This window comes from Genypterus blacodes, unplaced genomic scaffold, assembly GCF_046128005.1.
Source record: "Genypterus blacodes isolate CSIRO-AG114 ecotype Tasmania unplaced genomic scaffold, CSIRO-AGI_Gbla_v1 ptg000054l_1, whole genome shotgun sequence".
Lineage (NCBI taxonomy): Eukaryota > Metazoa > Chordata > Actinopteri > Ophidiiformes > Ophidiidae > Genypterus > Genypterus blacodes.
This window is the reverse complement of record NW_027466866.1, coordinates 3,182,501-3,204,434: the sequence shown is the minus strand read 5'-3', so window position 1 is coordinate 3,204,434 and position 21,934 is coordinate 3,182,501. Positions and strand designations below refer to the sequence as shown.

Below are 21,934 nucleotides of genomic sequence, written 5' to 3'. Positions count from 1 at the left end.
ACAAAAGTTTCCATTCTTCTTCTTCTGCCCACATCTAGCACATCTGTGATTAACACATATTCTTGCTTTACTGCAAAATCTTCTCTGTCTGCTGACGTCACCTTTGCTTCCCAGAAAACACACACACACACCCACACCCACACACACACACACACACACACACACACACACACACACTTTGGACGCTCCTAATCAGTAAGTCATGACAACGTATGAGCTCAGCGGCCACGTTACCTCCACCCCGCAGGAGTTCAAAATTTAATCAACACTCTCGCAAATACGCACACTGCTCAGCGAAGCGATTACGAGGAGGAAACAGACGACCAGCGATTTCTTTTTGTAGTTACGACTTCTGCATTTTCAGATGGATTGCGAACAATAATTTGACTCATAGTGAGATCAGACTGCAGACAAATGAGGCCCAATATGACTCAAGGAGAGATACTCACAAGGAAATACGCACTTCAGGCAAATCGTCATGTTGTACTAAAGTGGAGTCAAACTATTACTAATATATTTATAATCCTAAATTACTACAAAATGTGCTGAGTCCATTCTTAATTCACTTGACAGAGTCGAGACAAGGAGGCAGATGTGTGTTACTGAGCACCATCTTTGGTAGAGTGAGTGGTACAAGGATTGTGTTTGACGAAATGGGTAACAAATCTATATTAATAAGCAGTGGACAAACACACACACACACACACACACACACACACACACACACACACACACACACACAGGCACGAACACACACACGCAGCTAAAACTAATCAGTGCTCAAAATCAAATGTGAAGAAAGAAAACGAGGGAGGGTTACTGTTATCTTTGAGTAAGGCACTTTGAGAGAGCGTGTGTGTGTGTGTGGGTGTGGGTGGGAGAGGGTGTGTGTGTGTGTGTGTGTGTGTGTGTGTGTGTGTGTGTGTGTGTGTGTGTGTGTGCGCGCGCGTGTGTGTGTTGGGTGTCTGAACTGCGAGCATGATTGTGTTTTTAACAAGGTTAATGAGCCCGATGACAAAATAGTCTGGAGAGAGAAACTCCAAGAGTGAAAGTCGTCACGTACGTACGAGTTTGTACCAATAGGAGTAGAGGACGAGAGGAGGGGCAAATGAGAGAGAAGGAAAGAGAGAAACACACTGCACACGGCTTTATGAGATCAGACACGTAGAGCGGGACGTCAGACCTCTTACCTGGGAGGCAAACTCTGGTGATGGGAGGCTGGGTGGTGGCAGCAGGAGACCTCCTGATGAGAAGAGAGGAAGAAAGAAAGACAGAAAGTAAGAGAGGAAGAAAGAGTCTAAGACGTTACATCTCACACACTAACGTGAGCCAACCAACCAGTGTGCAGGATAAATACAAGATAAGGAACACACACCATGAATGCTTATCAGTCATGTTATAAGTGTGTGTGTGTGTGTGTGTGTGTGTTCAGCTCAACACAACACAGCCTCAATTTGTGTTTAACTGATTGAAGCCTAGAGGGAGAAACCACAGAAATTGATGAATATTTGAGTATTAATCCTGGTTTTACTTTAAAATTATTCTTTGTTAATGTTGTTTACATCTTGTGTCATTATATGTGAGTGTGTGTGCATACAAATGAAATGCCTTTGTGTGTGTTTGTGTTGGTGTGTGACGTCAGAGCTGATTCAGTCAAAAGCTTGACACTACTTCCATCTGGTGGATAATGTGTGGAGCTGCGGATTGCTGACAGTTTAGATTCTCACATTTGTTGGCTTTTTTCCCCTTTAACTTATTTATCCACACTTTCAGAGAACTCAACCTGAGACTCCAGTTTGCTTTGTAACACTCACTTGCTGGAGGCACACTGGACATTTGTGAGTACGGTGAAGTTGTTCCTCACACTCCGAAGGCTCGCTAAAACCTGAAGGAGAAAAAGTCCAAATCTTCCATTAGGCAATGACACACTGGACATGAAAACGTTTACATTTGCTTAATTAAAGGAAATGTACTGTATTGTAAAAAGGTAAGATGTTCACCTGAGCAAAAGGCGTCACGATCAGGTCATCGTGTCTGGAGATGCAAACACAAGCAATGGAAACTATTAAGCACAATCAGAGGACGTACTGTGTGTTCAGCGAGCAGAGTCGGGGGCATGTATACATACATACATACATGGCAAAGATCAGGTGGTGCTTGTTGCGTAAAGCTTTTATGCTAAGTGCCCCCCCTCCGCTCACTCAGGGTCAGAAGGAGGTAACAACACGATAAGAGACGGTGGATCGTGACCTGACCAGCCTCATCATCCTCATCTAATGAAAGGACGTGGATGCTAAGGGAGACAGAGGACACTAAGGAATATCCCATCTCAGTGTATATTCATGTTTTGTCTCGGCCAGTTAGTAGGGTTTCGCTTTAGGATATATTATTGCTTTGAAGCTCTATTCTTTCATTTTAACATCTTTTTTTGAATTTGTAAGTAAAGTCAAGTTTCTTTGTAAAGCAAAAAACCTTAATATGTTAAAATGAAAATGCAAAGAACAACAACAAAGGGGATCTCTGAAATATGGTCAATATGATGTCATAAAGTTGATGTGATGTGATGCCGTCATATTTCACTAGAGGTCACTGTGGAGCTCTGAAACCCAATAAGTGTTTTGAACTATAACTGAATTTGCGTTTGGACTCACAGTTCTGAGGCGATGGAGGAGTTCCGCGACATGGACTTGGGCGACAGGTCATAGTCGCTGTCGGAGCGATACAGGAAGGACTCCCGCCGCTGGTTGTGGCCTGGGAAGTTGGTGTGGAGGACCAGGCCGGAGCCCGGGGACGCCTGGGGGTCCAGGGGGCTGCAGCTGGCAGACGGGCCATTCTCCACGTCGAAGCTGGAGACACACAAGTACACATATGTTTAATGTTGGAGAATCACACTGAGACTGAAAGGTTCTGCTGCTTTCTCCTTTACGCACACTATTCCGGCTGGGTAAGAAGCGTGTTTCACGTGTACCATCAACATCCCCCTTAAGCGATAAGCTGGAGTCACATACACTCACAATCACACACACGCACACACATTTGACATGACCGGGCAAGAAAGGGCAGAATGACATGCTGTGGCACACAGAGCTCACTAATGGAAATGACTGAGACAGTCGCTTGTATGAAGAGGAGAGAGGGAGGAGGAAGAGGAGCACTGGAACGGACTGCATCGCTGTGTTGAAGGTTCTATTCCCTGCACTTGGCAGAGTTCTCTGGTCAAGCAAACATCGAGGGAGGTGGGGGGGGGGGGGAGGTTGTACGAAACAAAACATGAAGGACAAAAAGTCACAATTGGTCAACATTTTGCAATCACACTTGTTTGTTTCCATGGTTTCCCTCTTGTGTCATTGACTACGTACAGCTGCTCTACAACTGAGCGGGAACGCCTTTCTGAGGAATAATAACTGGAAACTGGAGTTCTCACACACAGATTCAGTAAGCTCGTATGTGACACAGCGTTCTTTCCCATGGATCCATACAGCAGATATATATGAAGTGCTGACTCCTCATGGTGCAATGATGGATTCAAATACAATAAAACCTACAGAAACGTGAGTGTGTGTCAGTGTGTGTCTTCAGTGTGTATACGCCCGCCTACCTACATACCAGCACTGAATGGTTGAGTGCATCTGTAGCCCTCAGGTCATTTCATTGCTTTGTATGCGTGTGTGTATATGGGTGTGTGCATGAGATGAGAGAGAGAGAGAGAGAGAGAGAGAGAGAGAGAGAGAGAGAGAGAGAGAGAGAGAGAGAGAGAGAGAGAGAGAGAGAGAGAGAGAGAGAGAGAGAGAGAGAGAGAGAGAGAGAGAGAGAGAGAGAGAGAGAGAGAGAGTTCACGTGTTCACACAAGTCATCATTTTGCATCTTTTGTATTTCCTGCACAAGCACATGGAATGGTGGAATACAGATCAAACGCATTAAATAAGCTTTTAATCGTTTTCATACTGTATGTTAGATTGTATATTCAGGTGAAATCGACCCATTTCCAAGTTCATCACACACTACACTGCACTCTAAAGCAGAAACCTTATGGCGCAAGAGTTTCACTAATCAAGGAGACGTTCAACACCTGGCACAAGTTGAGCATTCTTACTGATACAAGATGGATGAGAAAAATCACCAGAAATGATGAATTTTCTCAATAATGCCACAGTGTTTTGGTTTGCACTTCACTATTACGATCTGTTTTTATTGAAGCACTGAGTGATCGTAAAACCAGAGATGGTGGACGTGCGATGAAGACGCTTCACTGCTCGTCCCAGAAGATTCACCGCTTTACACTGAGGGACCGGTGTACATGTGACTGTGTAAGGGCGTGTATGAGCTGTGTGTGTGTGTTTTGTGTTGTTGGTACAGCAGCCATGCCTGACGCGCGGCTCCCTCAGCCTCTTGTGTTGTGTGACCTTCAGTATGAGAAGATAAAGACTCTTAGCACTTATAAAGGCTGTTTCCTGTAGCAAACTGACCTCTTAAACAGTGTGTTATGGATCACTTCCCTGTCATTGGTTGATTTGGACCTGCACATGTTTCTGCTCTCACGCTGCTTCCCTGCGACCATCGTGTTATTTGTTGGTGTTGCGTTTCAGAAGCAGTTCAGCAGATTTATTGGACTCAGTAGGAGATCCTGTAATGTTTTGATAACCTCACACAGTGAACCTTTGACATTTTGCTCTTGTTTATTTACTCTAACTCTCCCCTTGGTGAGGCATGAAATTAATCTAATCTGATTTTAGATGTTACATGTCCATAGAAACAAAGAGGATTCATGTCATATTGAAACTATGTATGTATTCTATAGACACTTACTGGACCTACTACACATTTCGGAACTTGGAACACTTATGAAACTGTTGACCTGATCTATGTTATTAGTTATTTATACAGGATGTCTTACTGGGAAAAATCCAGCCACACTTCCTGTAGTACAGTTACATATCAGAGACCGGGTGTTCAGTGTTGGTATGAGGGAACTGTAGTAGCATGTGATCCTCGATGTCTTACGCATAAAAAAAAAAAACACACACATGCTTACGAGGTATGTGACACCTGCCAGACCATCACTAACGCATATTACTCAAGACTATGATGTAATACTAGAAGAAGTAGTTATGAGCACATTTTACTATCGCTATGGCAATATCATTTTACATAGTATTATTCGGTTTGTTAATAAACATAATAACAATAATAATTTTAATAATTTTTTTTTTGGACTATTCTACACATAAGCAGACACTTATAACAGAGCTATAAATTGTAAATACAGAGCAAAGCAGGATTGTGACGGTGAAACAACATTACTGTATATCTCAGACAGGATTATGAGTCCCTTGTAACCGTCTGGGTGATGGACGTCAATGTTTGTGTCTCGTTGGGTTCCCAGATGGCACTGCACATGCACACGCACACGCACACACACACACACACACACACACACACACACACACACACACACACACACACACAGCTCTGTCAGACTGTGCAGAAAATGAAAGCTGCATTGGGTTTACGCAAAAAGGGACGAAGGCAAACCGCAAAACCAGGCTTAAAAAATAACAATAATCACAGTTTCACAAGAAATCTAAGAGTTCAGGCTTTGAATAACAAAATAAAGCCAGAGGTCATGTGCCCAGACTAAATTCTATGGAATGTGTCCCAGTTATGTGATGGCCTCTTAGTGAATTTATACTGGAGTTCATCCATCTTCAGATTACAGTATTACATCTGTCCCTACAATAGGAAACATACAAGAAGAAGAAGCTGTGTAGAGAAGCTTTTGTTCAGAGACGAAAACAAGGACTATTTGTCCCAAAGGGTCTGAAGAATGAGACAACAGGAGGCAAAGTTCCTTAACGTCTGGGAAATAATTAGTCAAACCTGCGTGACTTCAGACAATGTATGAACAAGAGGTAAGAAGGTTGTGGCTCATCAGGTTCAATGACGCACGACTTGCGTGTGTGAGTTTGTGTGTGCGATAGGTGATACAATGACACCAGGATGGTAACAATTTATGTAGCTCTGGGGTCCAAAACACAATGTTTTGACATTTATTCTTTGTTCTTTGGGGTAGCGGATGAGTCAGTGGTGTGTTTTACTGAAGTAATGAGGAAGTGCTCCCTCTGACCCCGGAGCGACTTTCAAGGATGACACAACTTTCCGTTCCCATGATCTGCCGGCATCCCACGAACCTGAATAACCAATGTGACGGCTCGGCAGACGAGAGGAGAGGAGAGGGAGTGTAAACGGGCCTGGAGCTCCAGACAGATGAGCGGAGATCTACTGTACAGCCGTGACCAGGCAGAACAGAGAAGAACAGAATAAGATTTTCTAAATAAATGGAAAACGTCTTCTTTTTGTTGGAGTAGGCGGTCATGGTGCGGCAAACGTGTGACGCAAAACAGACGGTTTGTTACTGGGACATGACTCCACTTCCCAGCTCTGAGTCTTATTCCAGGTAGAGAGGAGTCACGGGCTAAACCGGAGACAAACTCAGTGTCCTGTCTGCTGATCGGGGTCGAGAGAGAGTGAGAGAGAGAGAGCGAGAGAGAGAGCGAGAGAGAGAGCGAGAGAGAGAGCGAGAGAGCGAGAGAGCGAGAGCGCGAGAGAGCGAGAGCATTCTTACACTCGCGTTAATCTCTTCCTGTGTCTGTGTGTGAAGTTCAGGGGGAAGCCGGTGGTCATTTGTCGGTCTGATTGTACAAACAGAGGTGCCATGGTAACACCTCCTGTTTGTTCTCGTGTGAGCCACGGAAGTTGAAATAGATTTGTCTTTTACACACAAGCACACACACACACACTTGATCAAAGTGTGTGTGTGTTCTGTTATTAAATGAGGAAAGTGTTGGTTGGTTAGTGGACCTGCTCCTCCTCATCAGTGCGTTCTGGAGGGAAACGACTGAGAGCAGAGATGCTAAATAAAGACAGAGCGACGTGTCTGCTCAGTGAGATGTGCCAGTTGGAACCATGAACTGAGTGAATGAGTAAGTGAGTAAGTGAGTGAGTGAGTGAGTGAGTGAGAGAGTGAGTGAGAGAGAGAGTGAGAGATCCCATCAGGCCAAGCAAAAATAGCAGATGGATCTACATGATGTGATGTTGAAACGATCCCTGCTGGAATTCTCCCTTACATGGATCTACAGCTGAAAAATGTGTAAATAACAAGTTCATCAACTGAACTAGTCCAAACACACACACACACACACACACACATGCTGAAGGTGGTGATATGTGCCTCAGACTTCACAGCAAATGAGTCAAGAGGGAGAAGTCGTTTCTAATTTCAGACATAATTCGGACCTAACTTGTCTTTTTTACGTACTGATCTTGACCCTTTCCAAGTAGCTTCACTCATTTGATGACGATGACGTTCATACTCAGGACAGACGGTTTGAAAGAGGAGTTAAGGAGTCAATGTGACGTTAGAGGAACCATCCCTGATTGCTGTTCCGACATGCTTACCACAGCTTCCCTTAAGCACCAACGACTCCTGGGAGTCCCCTGAGACGCACAGAATCACCCGAAGGTGTAAAGCGCCCTCAAAAGGGATTAAATCAACAATGACTAAGCTACTTGGATTACAGACAAAGCGTCCTCCAGCGTAAACACCGGCATCCTTTGCCTTGAGCCACCGCTGCCACACCGACACTGAGCTGGAAGTCGATACATAACTCTCGTTCAAACACGTCTCGACTGATCGAAGTGTTACTGTTGTTTCGAAGCCAATAAGATCATTATTGCGTCCCAGACTGGAAGTATTTGTTGCTGAATTGTATTCAGAAATTCTTGGAAGAGGAATGAACACAGACGATTATTAGACGAAGCTGAAATCCATGAGAACCCATGAATCCATGACGAGACGCAGCGATTATTAATAGAAATCAGGCCGCTCACATAATGGGGACTTGCACCAGGTCATTCATTACGCATGCATGTTTACTGTAGGTACAAAGCCATTCAGCAGATGCTCCCATTTACAGTGTAAACAACACAACCCTCATGATGCCTGATGATCCAAGAGAGCAGCGAGCAGCGATGATGACGACGGTAGACGTGTTTCAGGTGTGTGTGGGTGGAGTGAGAGATAAAACAACTCCTAATGATAGAGCACAGAAGGACTGGGTGGTTATTTGAGGTCAAAGGGCGAGAAACTAAGCGAGTAAAAGAGGGGGAAGAGAGAAGGAGTAGGAAGAGCTAGAGGAGGAGGAGGAGGAGAGAACATTCCACGGGCTGGCAAATTGCAGTGTGGCATCTCTTTTCCATTACGTCCACTGGTCCCTACAGAGTCTTGTTATCTTCAGTCTCCATCTTTTCCCTGCTACTCACTCTGAACTGTCTCCTAAATATGGAAACATTTATCGATTTAACTCATAAGGTCCTGTTGCGTAATGTTAAATCAGTGCGAAGACTTACATTCCGTTCCATTCGCTCATCAAACTGTGTTTTGGGAGAAACATCATGGCGCCCGTGTGTCATCCTCAAGTATTGACAAAACATTTTTCTGACCAATGTTCTTCAGACGGACATACCGGATGACCATCAACACGTCACGTCAATGTGTTTCCATTCGCTGAAACCAATAAACCAGTTTATGTGCTGATGTTTAGACAACTGAAAGGGTCAGATTGTCATCGTCACGGTTAAAGAGGGCAAACTGATTGTTATTCAGGGCTTTTGCTCTACGCTGCTGGGGCACCACCATGCACACTGAGTCAAAACGGTTCCTTTTGTAGTCTGGAAGTATTGATGCTATTGCGTCAAAATCTGGGCTATAGATACCTCCCATTTCTATCGCTCATCATCAACAACAATACAAACTACTCACTACAACGTCATCAATGTGTCCTGTCCATATTTTTCCGTTTCACCTTCAGAACAACATACAATATCACAGGATGTTAACAGTGCAAAGCCAAACCACAAACGCTTTCGTCACAGTGCGGCGGCACCCCACCCTTGGCCCTGAGAGTACAAACATTGTGTTTGTTCAAAGTCCTGTCCTGCAAAGAGAAATGGGTCAACGAATTATAAAGACAGCTTTGGTTTTGGGAGAGCCGGAAGCCGTCACAGAACCAAACCGACGCTTTACGAAACATAAGAGCGACTGAGCGGAGGAGCCGAGCGATCTGTGTGTGGACACGGGCGACATTGTGAGACAGTAAGGAGGTAATTTAGCCAATGACTGTGACTGGTGTGTGGCGGGGCGTTTGTCCCTCAAAGGCTCGACTGAAGCTACATTGTTTATGGTCTAGTGAACAATAACAATCACTGTTACAACGCTGCTCTTCTCCTTTGCCTAAAATGCTACAGTACATTAGGTCTGATGCTCATGTAGAGGATTAGGCTGCTAAAGTCAGAACTTTGTTATTTGCACTCTAAATATACTTTGGGTCAGCGCACATATTGACTCAGTTACTTGGCTTTCATCATTCAGTAACAGAAGAATACGACGCAAATGCCCTTCAAAATTCGTTTCCTCAGCCGGTATCCGCTCCAAACTATTCTGGTCCTGGATGATGCGAGCTCGGAGGATAATGTGAAGTAATGAGGACAAGGACCAGAGAAACCTTCAGCAAAAGATCAGAGGAGCTGTGATCTTTGTTGTGGTGCCATAAGGAATCCGGCTCGCTGTCCAAATATTTGTTTAAAGCATCTCTCAGGGAGATTATCTGTCCTGGCTGCTCATGTGAGAGGAACTCTGTGGGACTTATACGCATACATACAGGAGTTCATGCATACCCACATGCCATAAACGGCACAGAGCAGATGAATGTGTGGAAACACTTTGTAGGACATCCACAAAGACCAGCACATGGATCTACACACACATACACACACACACAGATATGAGTCGGCACTGTTTTTCAAGTGGAATAATTATTCCTGGTCACGTGCATTTCACACACAGGTACTGTAGGCCTAATGAGTCCAACATAAGGCACAGTACACCATCTGTGTGTGTACGTCTACTTTCTTCAGGACGCTCTAGAACTTTCCACAGGAAACGCTCGGTCACAGAGGGGGGGACGCCACCCAAACACTGACTGTCTGCACAGCTCAGAGGTCCACAATTCCTAGAACAATGGTGTAACGCTGGATTTAAAGGGGATTATAAAGGAAAAACTGTCATTATTATGTCCAAGTTAGACCTCCTGTGTGCATCATGTGTCAGGTCACAGTCAGATGGGAGATTTCGCGGGATTAGAATATCCAATTTCTATTCCGTTACGTCTGGATTCATACATCCTACGTTTGCTCCTTTTCGTCGTCCGTCTCATCAACCCTGAACATTTGCAACACTCCAAGCCCCCAGCCTGACGAGTGTGCAGCCGAGCTACAATACCCACAATCCTCCTGAGGCCAGATCCAGCCTAGTTTCTCACACTGCTCTGGACCTTTCATGACTAAAACATTCAGAACAGAGAAGCAATAAGCAAATAAATCAAGATAATAATAAGTAAAAAGAGCAGTTTTCGGTTGAAATCCAGAATTATCTGTGTTTAGATAGTAGAAACACAAAAGATGAAGAAAATGTATCAACCTAATTTAATATGCAAAAGACACACTGATCCACTGTGTCTCGCTTGCTGCAGCACTACTGTACACACTGAGTGGAAACACCCACCCCCCCTCACATTCAAACACGGGTGCTGACCAGATAAGACAACATGTTAAGGAACTAAATGATCCAATCTAAAATGAAGCTTCCAGGACAGTTGAGGAGCCACAGTGTGAGTTTGTCTTTCTGTTCAACGTTCTCCTACTTTCTATACTTTAAATTCCACTATAAAGGGAAAATACAAAAGTACAATAAGTCCTAGTGAACTTAAGTGATGACATAGTGATCCATATTGTGTATCAATACATCAAAAGTATAGAACACGATGTGCTTAATCACAAGTCCTGTAATGTCTGTGTCGGCCATGAGGACTTTTAAGTAAGACTATTGTGTCCTCCTGTCCTACTTGTGCACACCGGCATCTCTTTAAATTTTGGGTTTCAATCTGGGACGCAGCATCATCACCTCCTCCTCCTCCTCCTCACGTGCTCTTCCTCTCCTTCCACCTCAGCCTCATGACATCATCATACAATCGACCCAGTGAGAGAGCACCATCGCCACGCCGACAATCGCATCACAGACCTGACCCGTGCTGAGCGTTTAGGCGAACGTGTCGAGGCTCCTGGCTGAGACGCCGACGGTGCTGATGTCTGACCTAATATGGTCGGACAAAGGACGCTGCTCAGCAACAACAGTCAAAGTGTGCAGAATCGCTGAAGGATAAGAAGCTAGCGTGCGCTCCAATGTCATGATTTATTTTAGCTACGGCTCCGAGGTGTTTCTGTGCCATTGTGTCAAACAGATCAGACACACACACACACACACACACACACACACACACACACACACACACACACACACACACACACACACACACACACACACACACACACACACACACACACACACACACACTCTGCAAAGTTTGGACCTCAGTGTGTGTGAGAATGTTTGCAGAATAAGGCTCATTTAAATGTGATATGAAACAGATACAAGAAGTGTTTGCCTTGATAAATAATGTTTAAAGAGAGTGTGTTAAGTGTTAATAGATCATTTTTGTTAAATCTACATAAAGGTGAATGTGTTAGTTGTTTGTTTACTATTACACAAAGTAAACAAACAGAATTGAGGAACATTGACAGGTCAAATGTTCTACAACTTTCACTTCAAGTTTGGATTTCTGTCAAACACGTGCAGAAGGAGAAACACACGCACACGCACACACACACACACACACACACACACACACACACACACACACACACACACACACACACAGCTGAGAAAAACTGCTTTGGTAATTTAACATGTGGGAAATGGGAAGTAACATTTTTATTTGTGTCTGCATTTACTGAACACACACATACGTCACACGCACTCTCACAAACGGAGACTAAGAGGAACAATGAAGAGTGTCTGAGTAATACTAGAGTGTTACTATGAGAAGAACAGTGTCATGCACAGAACACTGGATGGAGGAGCCGTGTGTGTGTCTGTGTGTGTGTGTGTGTCTGTGTGTGTGTGTGTGTGTGTGTGTGTGTGTGTGTGTGTGTGTGTGTGTGTGTGTGTGTGTGTGTGTGTGTGTGTGTGTGTCCGTCCTGACCTGGGAGCTGCATGGTTGCGGTTGTGGAGTTTTCTGATGACTTCCTCGCTGAAGTCAAAGTGAACTCTTCCTCTGGCACAGGGTGAACGCCGGTACATCGCCACAACACGCATGCACACACACTCACTCACTCACTCTCTCTCACACACACGGCTACCCAGCGTGTACCAGCGCAAACATAACCACACACACATAGACACACACACACCGTGTCAAAATAAATCCGAACACACCCAGCTTGTTAGTAGAGAATACATACCACACACACACGCAGACACACCATGCATGATTATATGAGTGTCAAATAGAAAGCACCGACACACACACACCCAAACACACACGGACGTTAAACATCACAACACACATACACACACGCTTGACATTGACAGACTCACATATGCACCAAGCCAATCTAACTAGTCATCACATAAACACAGTAACACACACACGCGTCAAATAAATACCATTAGTTCTCACACAAACACACACACACTCTCAAACACACACACACTCTCTCCATGCGTTTACATATTCGTTACCCATAGAACCAACTCTTAAAGCCAAATATCCATCCAGACAGCACGCATGTATCCACGCACGTAATCCACACGTCACACACAACTCAGCAACATAAACAGCGACCTATACGTCACATCACGGAACTCTTTCTGCCCTCACACACACTAACACATACACACACCCTCCACACTCTCTCTCCCTCTCTCTCTCTCTCTTCTCTCTCTGACTCTCTCGCTCTCTTTGCAAACTGTCCACCTCGTTTCGTCACAGGCTACACTTCCTCCCCATAGTGTGTGTACGGAGGACAGCGTGTGTGCGTGTGTGCGTGCGTGTGTATGTAAAGCGCCGCGCTCCCTTTAAAGCGGCCCGGCAGAGAGAGGAGGAGCCTACAAGCTCTGGACTGGAGTTGTCGGAGTGGACTCATCAATCATCCATCTCTCTCTCTGTCTCTCTCTCACACACACAATGTATTAACTGTGTACAGAACACACACATACACACACACACACGGCTGACCGACATGTGAAGAAACCAGATGTTGAGCTGCTTATTCTCAATTCATCTCCAGTAAATTCAATTCTGTACTGGATCAGAGACCGGGATTCAAGCTTAACTTCACCTCTCTCGCTCTATGTGTATGTGTATGTGTATGTGTGTGTGTGTGTGTGTGTGTGTATGTGTCTACGTAAGAGGTGGCATCTGGCATCCTGGCAGGGGGCCACAGTGCCTCCTGGTAAAACTGGCAGCCAAGCCCGCATGTCAACATGGATACCAGATGAATGGCAGCACACGCACACGCACACACATACACACACAGTACAGGTGCTCCAGCATTACATCGCTGAGAGCTGCAGAGGAGATTATGATATCCTCTGTGTATAAAGTAGAAGAAACATTGACATGAGTAAAAATTACTTTAAAACACTGGCATTGAATATTCATTCTTGGTTATCTTTAATTTGGGTTAACATGTTAGTGGACCTCGTTGACCTGGTGATTATGGCAACAAAAGGTTGTGTTCTAGCTGCTTCCATCAACACAATGTGTGTGCTTGTGAAATGACCCTGATTATCACAGGTAACACTAACTTCTGACTTTAATCCAATTACTCAAAATCAATACAGACTGTGTGACATAGGATGAGTAGCAGCACCACAGAGACTAAAGCTGAATCATTAAATTCCCACCGGCCTGTGACAGTTTCCTCAATACACACACAAAGGCGACAGCGACAGCGCCTCCCTAACAACCGCCTCAGCACTCCCATGATGACGTAATGCTAATCGCTGCTGGCAACTGACGACACCGTTTCATACCTGCTTCCTGAGTAAGAGTTGAGTTTTCCCTCACAAACAAGGTCAATCTAGGTTTTCAATACAAATTACAACATTTGCTCATTTGAAATTAAGGTTCTAACTAGAATTGTGGTCATAATATCCTGACACAGCATCAGCAGTCTGTTGACACTGGAATGTGACGTGTAGTTTGAGCTACTGACTGGAGAGCAGAGTGCACTTGTTTGTGGTGGAATTGTATGCAAATGTTGTATGCAAAGACATATTTGTTTTGTTAAACCTGTTCAAGCAACAAAACCACAACCACCCAGTGAAAGTATTCAGTCTGGGCCAGGGCGTCTTTTACACATTTATTTATTTATTCTATTTCTCACACACGGAGAGGACAGAAAGCAAGGCTGGTGGGTGCACACTCATTTATGGCCACTAAAGGTCACTGTTCACACAGAAAAGAGAACAATCCTTCACGGCTGCATTCTGTCAGCATCCACAAGATGGCAGTGTGTAGCTGTGTTCTAATGCCCGAGAGGTCGATTACAAAAGTCATAACAAACACATTTTCAAGCAGATTTACGAGCAGATTTGCTATTGCCACAATATTGAAATTGATATTTTGTCAAATCTTATTTCAGTTGGATCGAGATGACAGTGAGAATGGTTTTCAGCAGTCACGTGAGAACTGCAGATGCACTGTGGGTAAATTAGGTAACCTGTCTGTGACCCCCAACACTGGATACTTCTAATTGTGATTGACAAAGATAGGAGTGTGTCTGCGTGTGTGTCTGCGCGTGTCTGCGTGTGCCCGTGTGTGTGTGCGCGCGCGTGCTGTAAATGCAAGCTAATGACATGCAGGGAAACTCAAACCTTTAATTACACCCCAGCAGGAATCGTCTGATTCTTTGTATCCCTTTGCTCCAGCTTTAACCCTGCCTTTTGATTTATGTTCGGTGTTTTTTTTTAATCATATATTTGACTGCAAAATGCTTAATATGAGGTTTTGAGTGATGTGACAGATGGCTTGTAGACGTTGACCTTGCCTTACCTTCCTTGCTTATCTTTAAAATGGTTTCACACTGAAGCCCAGACACATAATTAAACACCAATCAGACGTCCATTTGATGACTTAAGAGCCGCCTGTCTAAATGTCGACTTTGGCTTGGGGCTCATGATTTGAATAAATTTTGCCCCACGGGACAAAAGACGAACACAGAAATGCAAATCGAATCACAGCTGCGTGTTTGACTTAGCCTGACAAGCAGCAAAATCATGACTAATATGAAGTCTGTCTCCTTTACAAATACAAACATACACACGACGTTAAACCAGGATCGAGCGACAGATACAAAAGCTACCAAACCGTGAATGTGAAAGGAGAAAGCGAATATGAATGGAGTGCAGACTGGAGTGGTGGAAAGACTTTTGCTCATACAGAGGCAGACGAAAATGAGCGCAGACAGAGTGGAAGGTTAAGAGATGCACGTATCAATAGAGAAAGTCAAGCTCAGAGAGGGCGATGGTGAAGAGCGGTAATAAGAGAAGATGTCAAAATACAGCTCCGAGACAGAAATACACTGTGCCTGTCATGAGACGTGCTGAGAGACTAAAGGCTTCAAGGTTACTGGCAGAATGTCAGCTAACAGAACAGAGCGTCTGTTGGCCACAATCAAGGTTCACAGCCCACAGGCGAGATTAGTCCTGCTGCCACAACAGAGTCAAGTTGATTTAGTTTAAGTTTAAGATCTGTTTTTGATTGGTAAGCAATCACATCCTGAATAAACCTAGTTTGTTTAACGGTTTAAGGAATCAAACACAACATGTTAGTTCTCCTTGACTGACCAGTGGTGTTGATGATAGAGGAGGAGAATCTTGGACGCTGTTCACAGGAAACCCTTGCATGCTGATTAGTATTTCCTGTTTGATTCACACCAACCAGCTGACATGCAGTAATTACGATTGCAAGGGTGCCAACTCGTGTCAAGTCCAAAGACAAGGAGCTGAAGTGGTTTAGAGGAGCTTTCAATGCTTAGTATGCAAATTGGGCCTGGGGTCCAAAGAGGAACAAAATTACTGTGAAAAACAGTTTATGGATCTAAACAATTGTTGCCTTGTTGGGTTTATTGCCTCCATATCTGACAGAAAGACTTTTGATTTGAAGAGAAGATAAGACAGTGATGAAGAGGAATGAGGGTGTTGCATAAATGGTAGAGAGAAGCGTTGAGGCAGGTGAGAAAAAGGACAAATCAAATCCCCCCGTCTGAAAAGAAAGCGGCTCCCCTGTGCCCCATCCGCTGCCGATAACGGAAACCTCACTTGACGTCAGCGCCAATCGCACTGTGATAACCAGAGGCAGGTGAGAGAGAGAGACAGGGAGTGAGAGAGAGAAAGTGTGAATCCCAAGCAGTGAAGAATCTCACACCACCAAATAACATGGGCGACCAGCGAACACCCTGACAGCAGGGGCTTCACACACACGCATTACAAGGACACACTGCACACTGAATAGTGACCATTAGAGAGGGATGCTGCTGTGATCTGACAAACCAACCTCCACTTTACAGGATTTTTGCCCTTAGATGTGATTTAGATTATATCTATATAGTGTAGTGAGGATATTGAACACCGAACAACAAGGGCGACAACTTGTGTTCCGTGTTAAAGCTTTGGATCTCAGCCTAACCAGGCCGGCATGGTGCATTGCCATCGCCCTCACACTCTCTTTTTCTCTTCCACTCGTAGACGTGGTTTCTTTTTTCAATTAATCTGTCTCCACTTGTGGATAAACTGTGATCCACAAAGCACATCAAAATAATTCACTTCACTATAAGAGCGAGTAAGGGAAATATTAACTGAATTGTGTGTGAGACTGGAGGCTCTTCACACACTTCAGTTTATCAAGAATCCACACGAGTGGAGTTTGGTTTGTAATTGGTCCTAAAAAATGATTCTAGACAAGTGCCTGAAGGCTTTTCTATGGCGGTGTCAATTGAAATTATGGAATTCCAAATTGCAAACCATACAATGCTCATTTGCAAGAAACCCTTCATGGTGCAGAGTGAAAACCACCGTGATTCGGCTTTCCCAGAATCCAGAGTGTTCTACCTGAAGAACCCACACATGTAGCCTTATTCATTTGAACCCACATATTGTGTAACACTACTACATAGAGCTCTTGTCGCTAATTGCTACTTGTGCCTTTATTTTGCTTGTGTTTTGGTGTGAACATGGCTAATAAATTGTCTATGATCTCTTGTAGCGATTTGGGTTTAGGTTAGGTTTGATGAAGCATCTGTAAATGATGAAGAGAGCTAATTCTGTTTGATGAGCATTAACATCACTGCATGTAAATGAGTTTAGGGGCCCATCTGTTTCTCTCGTAATATCACATTTCACTTAGACAACTTGAGAAGCAGAAACCCGATTACTGTACTAGTTTAGCACACTAAGAGCAAATTAGAGGTGTTGTTTTAAACAGATTACACTGTCCTGTAGAACGGCACTGTAAAACAAGGTTTTGAGAGGAAACTATAGTATGATTGAAGGGAAGCTATACAGTGGAGGTGTGTGTGTGTGGCTGTGATAAAGAAATAGAAATGAAGAGGAGGAAGAAGAGGCATAAAGGATCATTTTCACACCAAGACTTTCTATACAATGAGGTGATTTTCTTGCAGCTAAAAAGTGTTATTAGATATTTAAAACAGCAATCTGCCCGGACTATAGCCACCAACACACGCACCAGGCAACATGGCGCAGGTCACAAACACACACTGAAAATACAGTCAACTCCCACACTGTGAGGACCCATAGCAACACTGCAGGGTCCCATACTTCCTTCACCTACACATACCAAACCCAGGAGTGACGACGACTGCTGATGGGTACATCCAGACCGGGTAACATCGTGGTCGTAGTCTTGGTTGCCCTCGGAATCAAAACTCTATTTGTTCTCTGCAAGTCTCTCTTTGGAACTTACTTGATTTGAATTTGATTGTGTCTTTTCATCATCTAAAGCAGACAGGCTTCACACGGTGTAATGTTTTTTCCAACCAGCCACAGAACAGCTTGAGGAATCTGAGTGTCTAACCATTTTGTCCTCCATGATCACACCAATCACCTCATTGGCAGTGCAGATCAGCAGCTGGTTAGATGACAAATGGCTCGCATCCCATTCTGAAAGACAAGCCAGCTGATGGGTTGAGACTAGATTGGCTTTACAACCAGCAAAATGTGGGGGAATAAAATGGAAATAGTAAGGAGAAAAAGTATTAATCCGTGCTCCATGTGCGTCTGGAGGCTGGTTTCATCCCGCTGAGTGTCTCTGAGCCGCTGAAATCGACGCCGTTCCTCTCTCTGCTCGTCCTCAACTCAGGTCTGCCTGTTGATGTACAGGTCACATTTCATGGTTGATCTTGGATCCCCCAGCCCTACACTAACCAAAGTGGATACTGTATATGTATGAACCTCTGCATAATTTGGCTTCCTTTGCAACAGCACCAGTCCAGGTCTGGTAACCTGCTGTTTCCTTCAAATCTCCACGTGTAGACACTTGTAGACCATCTGCTTCTTTCAACTCCATCTCCAGCCAAGGCTACCAAAAGCTTTAATCTTCTTCATCATCTTGAACACCAAATCCTTCTCACGACAGATATATCTCACTTGTCAAACCCAGGTATGATGATAATGGCTGCATTCCATTTAGGTAAACTGGAGCAAGGTCCCCAGAACTCTGCATGTGGGCACACCAGCATGGCTTATTATTGGACATCAATAATTTTATGCTATATGCTGTGACACACCCAGTTAATTGTCTGCCATAAGAAGGCTTGATAATATATACAGAGAGATGGAGATGTAGGTTTTTATGACCAAGTTAAGAAGTTCCTCAATCTGTTTCTATGAAGGGACACAACAGGATGCGTCATTAATTTTAAATGGCTGCAACCGTATAGGGCCCTCGACTACGGTATCTCCCTGACCTATAGCCCTTCACCAGGCGTGCACTGCGCTGGCAATTTAAGGGCTCCCCGTACAAATAATAACCCAACAGCCAAGACGACGGCAATGCAAATATATCTTGTTACCCTACGGCTTCATCCACAACACTGCGGTTGTCATATCGCCATACTGTATTCAGGATCTGATTACACAGAACAAGCTGATAAGTGCTACTGCAACAACAGCGACTTGTTTCGAGAAACACAAACCCTAGAGACAGATCAAGAGTGGCACACACTCCAAAAGCCCCCACACCCCCCCCCACACCCCCCAGGACAACGGTCTCTATTTGCAGAATGAACATTAAACTGCAAATCAAACACCTGCAACTGAATGGAAAGCATCATTTTTTCCATCCCTGCAGACTTTATTGGATCATTTAAATTACCTCCATAAAGCCGCGTGGGACAGTGCCTAGCAACAAGAGAGCTCAAATGCACTTGACTTGTGGCTTTGTGTGTGTGTGTGTGTGTGTGTGTGTGTGTGTGTGTGTGTGTGTGTGTGTGTGTGTGTGTGTGTGTGTGTGTGTGTATTTGTTTTGAAATGCAGTACTCTGTGTGTGTTTGTGTGCATATTTGCCTACTGCAGGAAACGATTATGTGAGAGAAAATGATGACGGATTCAACAAAGAGAAGCCATTTGTTTGACAGAATGATTGAGAGATGGAATTGAATTTGCGTTGAACAAACTGGGAGCTTTGGGCTCATTGGCATTAAAGCCCAGCATCACTTTCGCACAGCTCCCAAACCCACCGTTTTCATCTTTTAGCAGTCTTAAAAAGCAGCAAATTTAATGCTCCACTGTCAGACGAGTCCTTTATTGGAGCTTGGTGTTTCATCTGAGCTCAACCAGGCCTGCAAGTTACAGCAGCATCACCAAACCTCAAAAGGTAAACTCCAAAAACTCCACTTACACTGAGGATAAGATGGAAGCTGAGATGAACCAAGGAATTCTACAGTTAAAACTGGACTGAGAATACAAACTCAACTTTTTCCTCTTACAAATCTTATAAAGGAATTTTGTTCAGACCTGCTGTTGATTGCTGACTTCACAACTTACATCCTCTTAATGGGAGTTATGGCAAATCTATTAATTAAAAAATGTAATTGTAATTAAGTTGTCAGCTCCTCTGCTTTAGTCTAAACTGCATCATAATATTCACTCAGTCCGAATTTACCCGACTTCTGTACAAATTTATGAACTCTTGTCTTCTCATTCTTCTCTCTCTCTCGCTCCCGTAGATATGCCCGAGAAACAACCCGCAGATGGAGTGTGACTCCGAGTTCAGCTAACTCACATGTCTGCGCACACACACACACACACACACACACACACACACACACACACACACACACACACACACACACACACACACACACACACACACACACACACACACACACACACACACACACACACACTTTGAGCCAGGCGACAAGTCAATTTGATCTACATTCAAACAAAGAAAGCCACAGCGGAAAATAAATGCCAGACTTAAGATGAGTATTTCACAGGCATACACTAGATACAAACACACACAAACAACTTCAAACAGACAGGAAACACAGAGACAAAGCGGTGAGGTGAAAGACATTTCCATGGCAACCAGATTCGTAAGCCAGACCATATAGTAAGCCATGGACAAGAAATACCTGAGGCAAAGGCTCGACCACATTTGACCAACATGTGTTGCCTTCATGAATACGTGACAGCATGAGTCATGACTGTCATCGATATTGAGTCATAATTATGCACGGTGTTCAAAATGAGTTATAACATGTGTGTGAAGCAGAGCACGACTGAAAGAATTCGGGAAAAAACATCAAGTGATGAAACATTGTTTTCAAGTTCTTCCAAATATTTTTTATGCCAAATCTGGTGGAGACAAGATGAAATGTCTTGGAGCAAAGAGTGTAAAAAGTGTGTGCTTTATGCCTATGGGTCCAGGAGGTATGAGCCAAACTGTGAAGTAGAGTATAAATAGCCACATAGTAGCACTATTCACCCAAAACTAATCAGTTCCTCCTTGGCCTGTGGCCTAATTTTGCTTGAATTTCTCTAGACCAACAACAGGAGGCAGAAATAAATCCCAACCCACCGCTGCGGCCCGTGCTGACAAAACCACTGTGGCGCGTGCTGACATCACCGCTGTGGCGCGTGCTGACATCACCGCTGTGGCACGTGCTGACATCACCGCTGTGGCGCGTGCTGACATCACGGCACAGTGTGTGACCAGTGCAGGTCACGGCTGAGCGCTGCCTCATCGAGCTGTGGGCTCAGTTTCTTCATGACTCCCCATGGCTGCATTGATTTCTCCCTGCTTTCACTTTCGCTTGCCTTAAATTATCGATTGGAAGAAACAATGTGAAACAATTAGTCTTGACACCAAAACAAATTTGCAATTACATTCATTCTCAATTGAAGTATTCATAATCAATGTCACTTTATTGATTTTGGTTATCAAAATGAGGGAAAATTGCTTTTTTGGCTCCAGAATAAGAAACATTATGGCTTATTGTTTTCCCTGACTAATATAATAACAGAGGCTATAGGGGGAATAGATTACACATAAACTGAATAAGCAGCACCAATGAATTCATCAGCACACATCACCGTTTACGATGTAATTATCACTGAGGAGCTGTGTGTTCTTCCACCTGTCTCACCTCGTATCTATAGGGACACAATGTCTCTGTGTGCACATGCGGGCATGTATATAGGTGTGAAAAAGGAAGAGAGCGAGACGGTGTGTGTGTGTGTGTTTGTGTGCGTGTGAAAGAAAGAGTGTGTGTGACGCATATAGCTAGGAACAAGCATGGCTCCCTGGTTACCATGGCTCATGGTTTCAACAAAGCCGAGCCTCAAACAGCTTGCCGTGTCTCGTCTCCATCTGTCTTCCCTCTCTTTCTTCTCATTTCTCACTCTTTTCCCTTTTTCTTCATACAGTCCCTACTCTCTTCTTGTTCCATACTT

At 44.1% G+C, this 21,934-nt stretch overlaps 1 protein-coding gene and 1 long non-coding RNA gene across 2 annotated transcripts in view; one reads left to right on the top strand and one right to left on the bottom strand.

Moving 5' to 3' along the window:
• Positions 1-346: 346 nt before the first annotated feature.
• Positions 347-21,934, bottom strand: part of LOC143001555 (3',5'-cyclic-AMP phosphodiesterase 4B-like) — a 74,195-nt gene continuing 52,607 nt past the window's right edge. The window contains exons 5-8 of the mRNA XM_076151200.1: positions 2,652-2,846; positions 2,001-2,034; positions 1,815-1,885; positions 347-1,243 (exon numbers count right to left, since the gene is read on the bottom strand). Coding sequence (XP_076007315.1) covers positions 1,000-1,243; positions 1,815-1,885; positions 2,001-2,034; positions 2,652-2,846 — 544 coding nt within the window. The 3' untranslated portion in view covers positions 347-999. The remainder of the gene's footprint in view (positions 1,244-1,814; positions 1,886-2,000; positions 2,035-2,651; positions 2,847-21,934) is intronic.
• LOC143001642 (uncharacterized) lies at positions 8,985-11,622 on the top strand. The gene is made up of 3 exons (XR_012963707.1): positions 8,985-9,159; positions 10,587-10,724; positions 11,064-11,622. It is a non-coding gene; the product is annotated as an uncharacterized LOC143001642 (long non-coding RNA).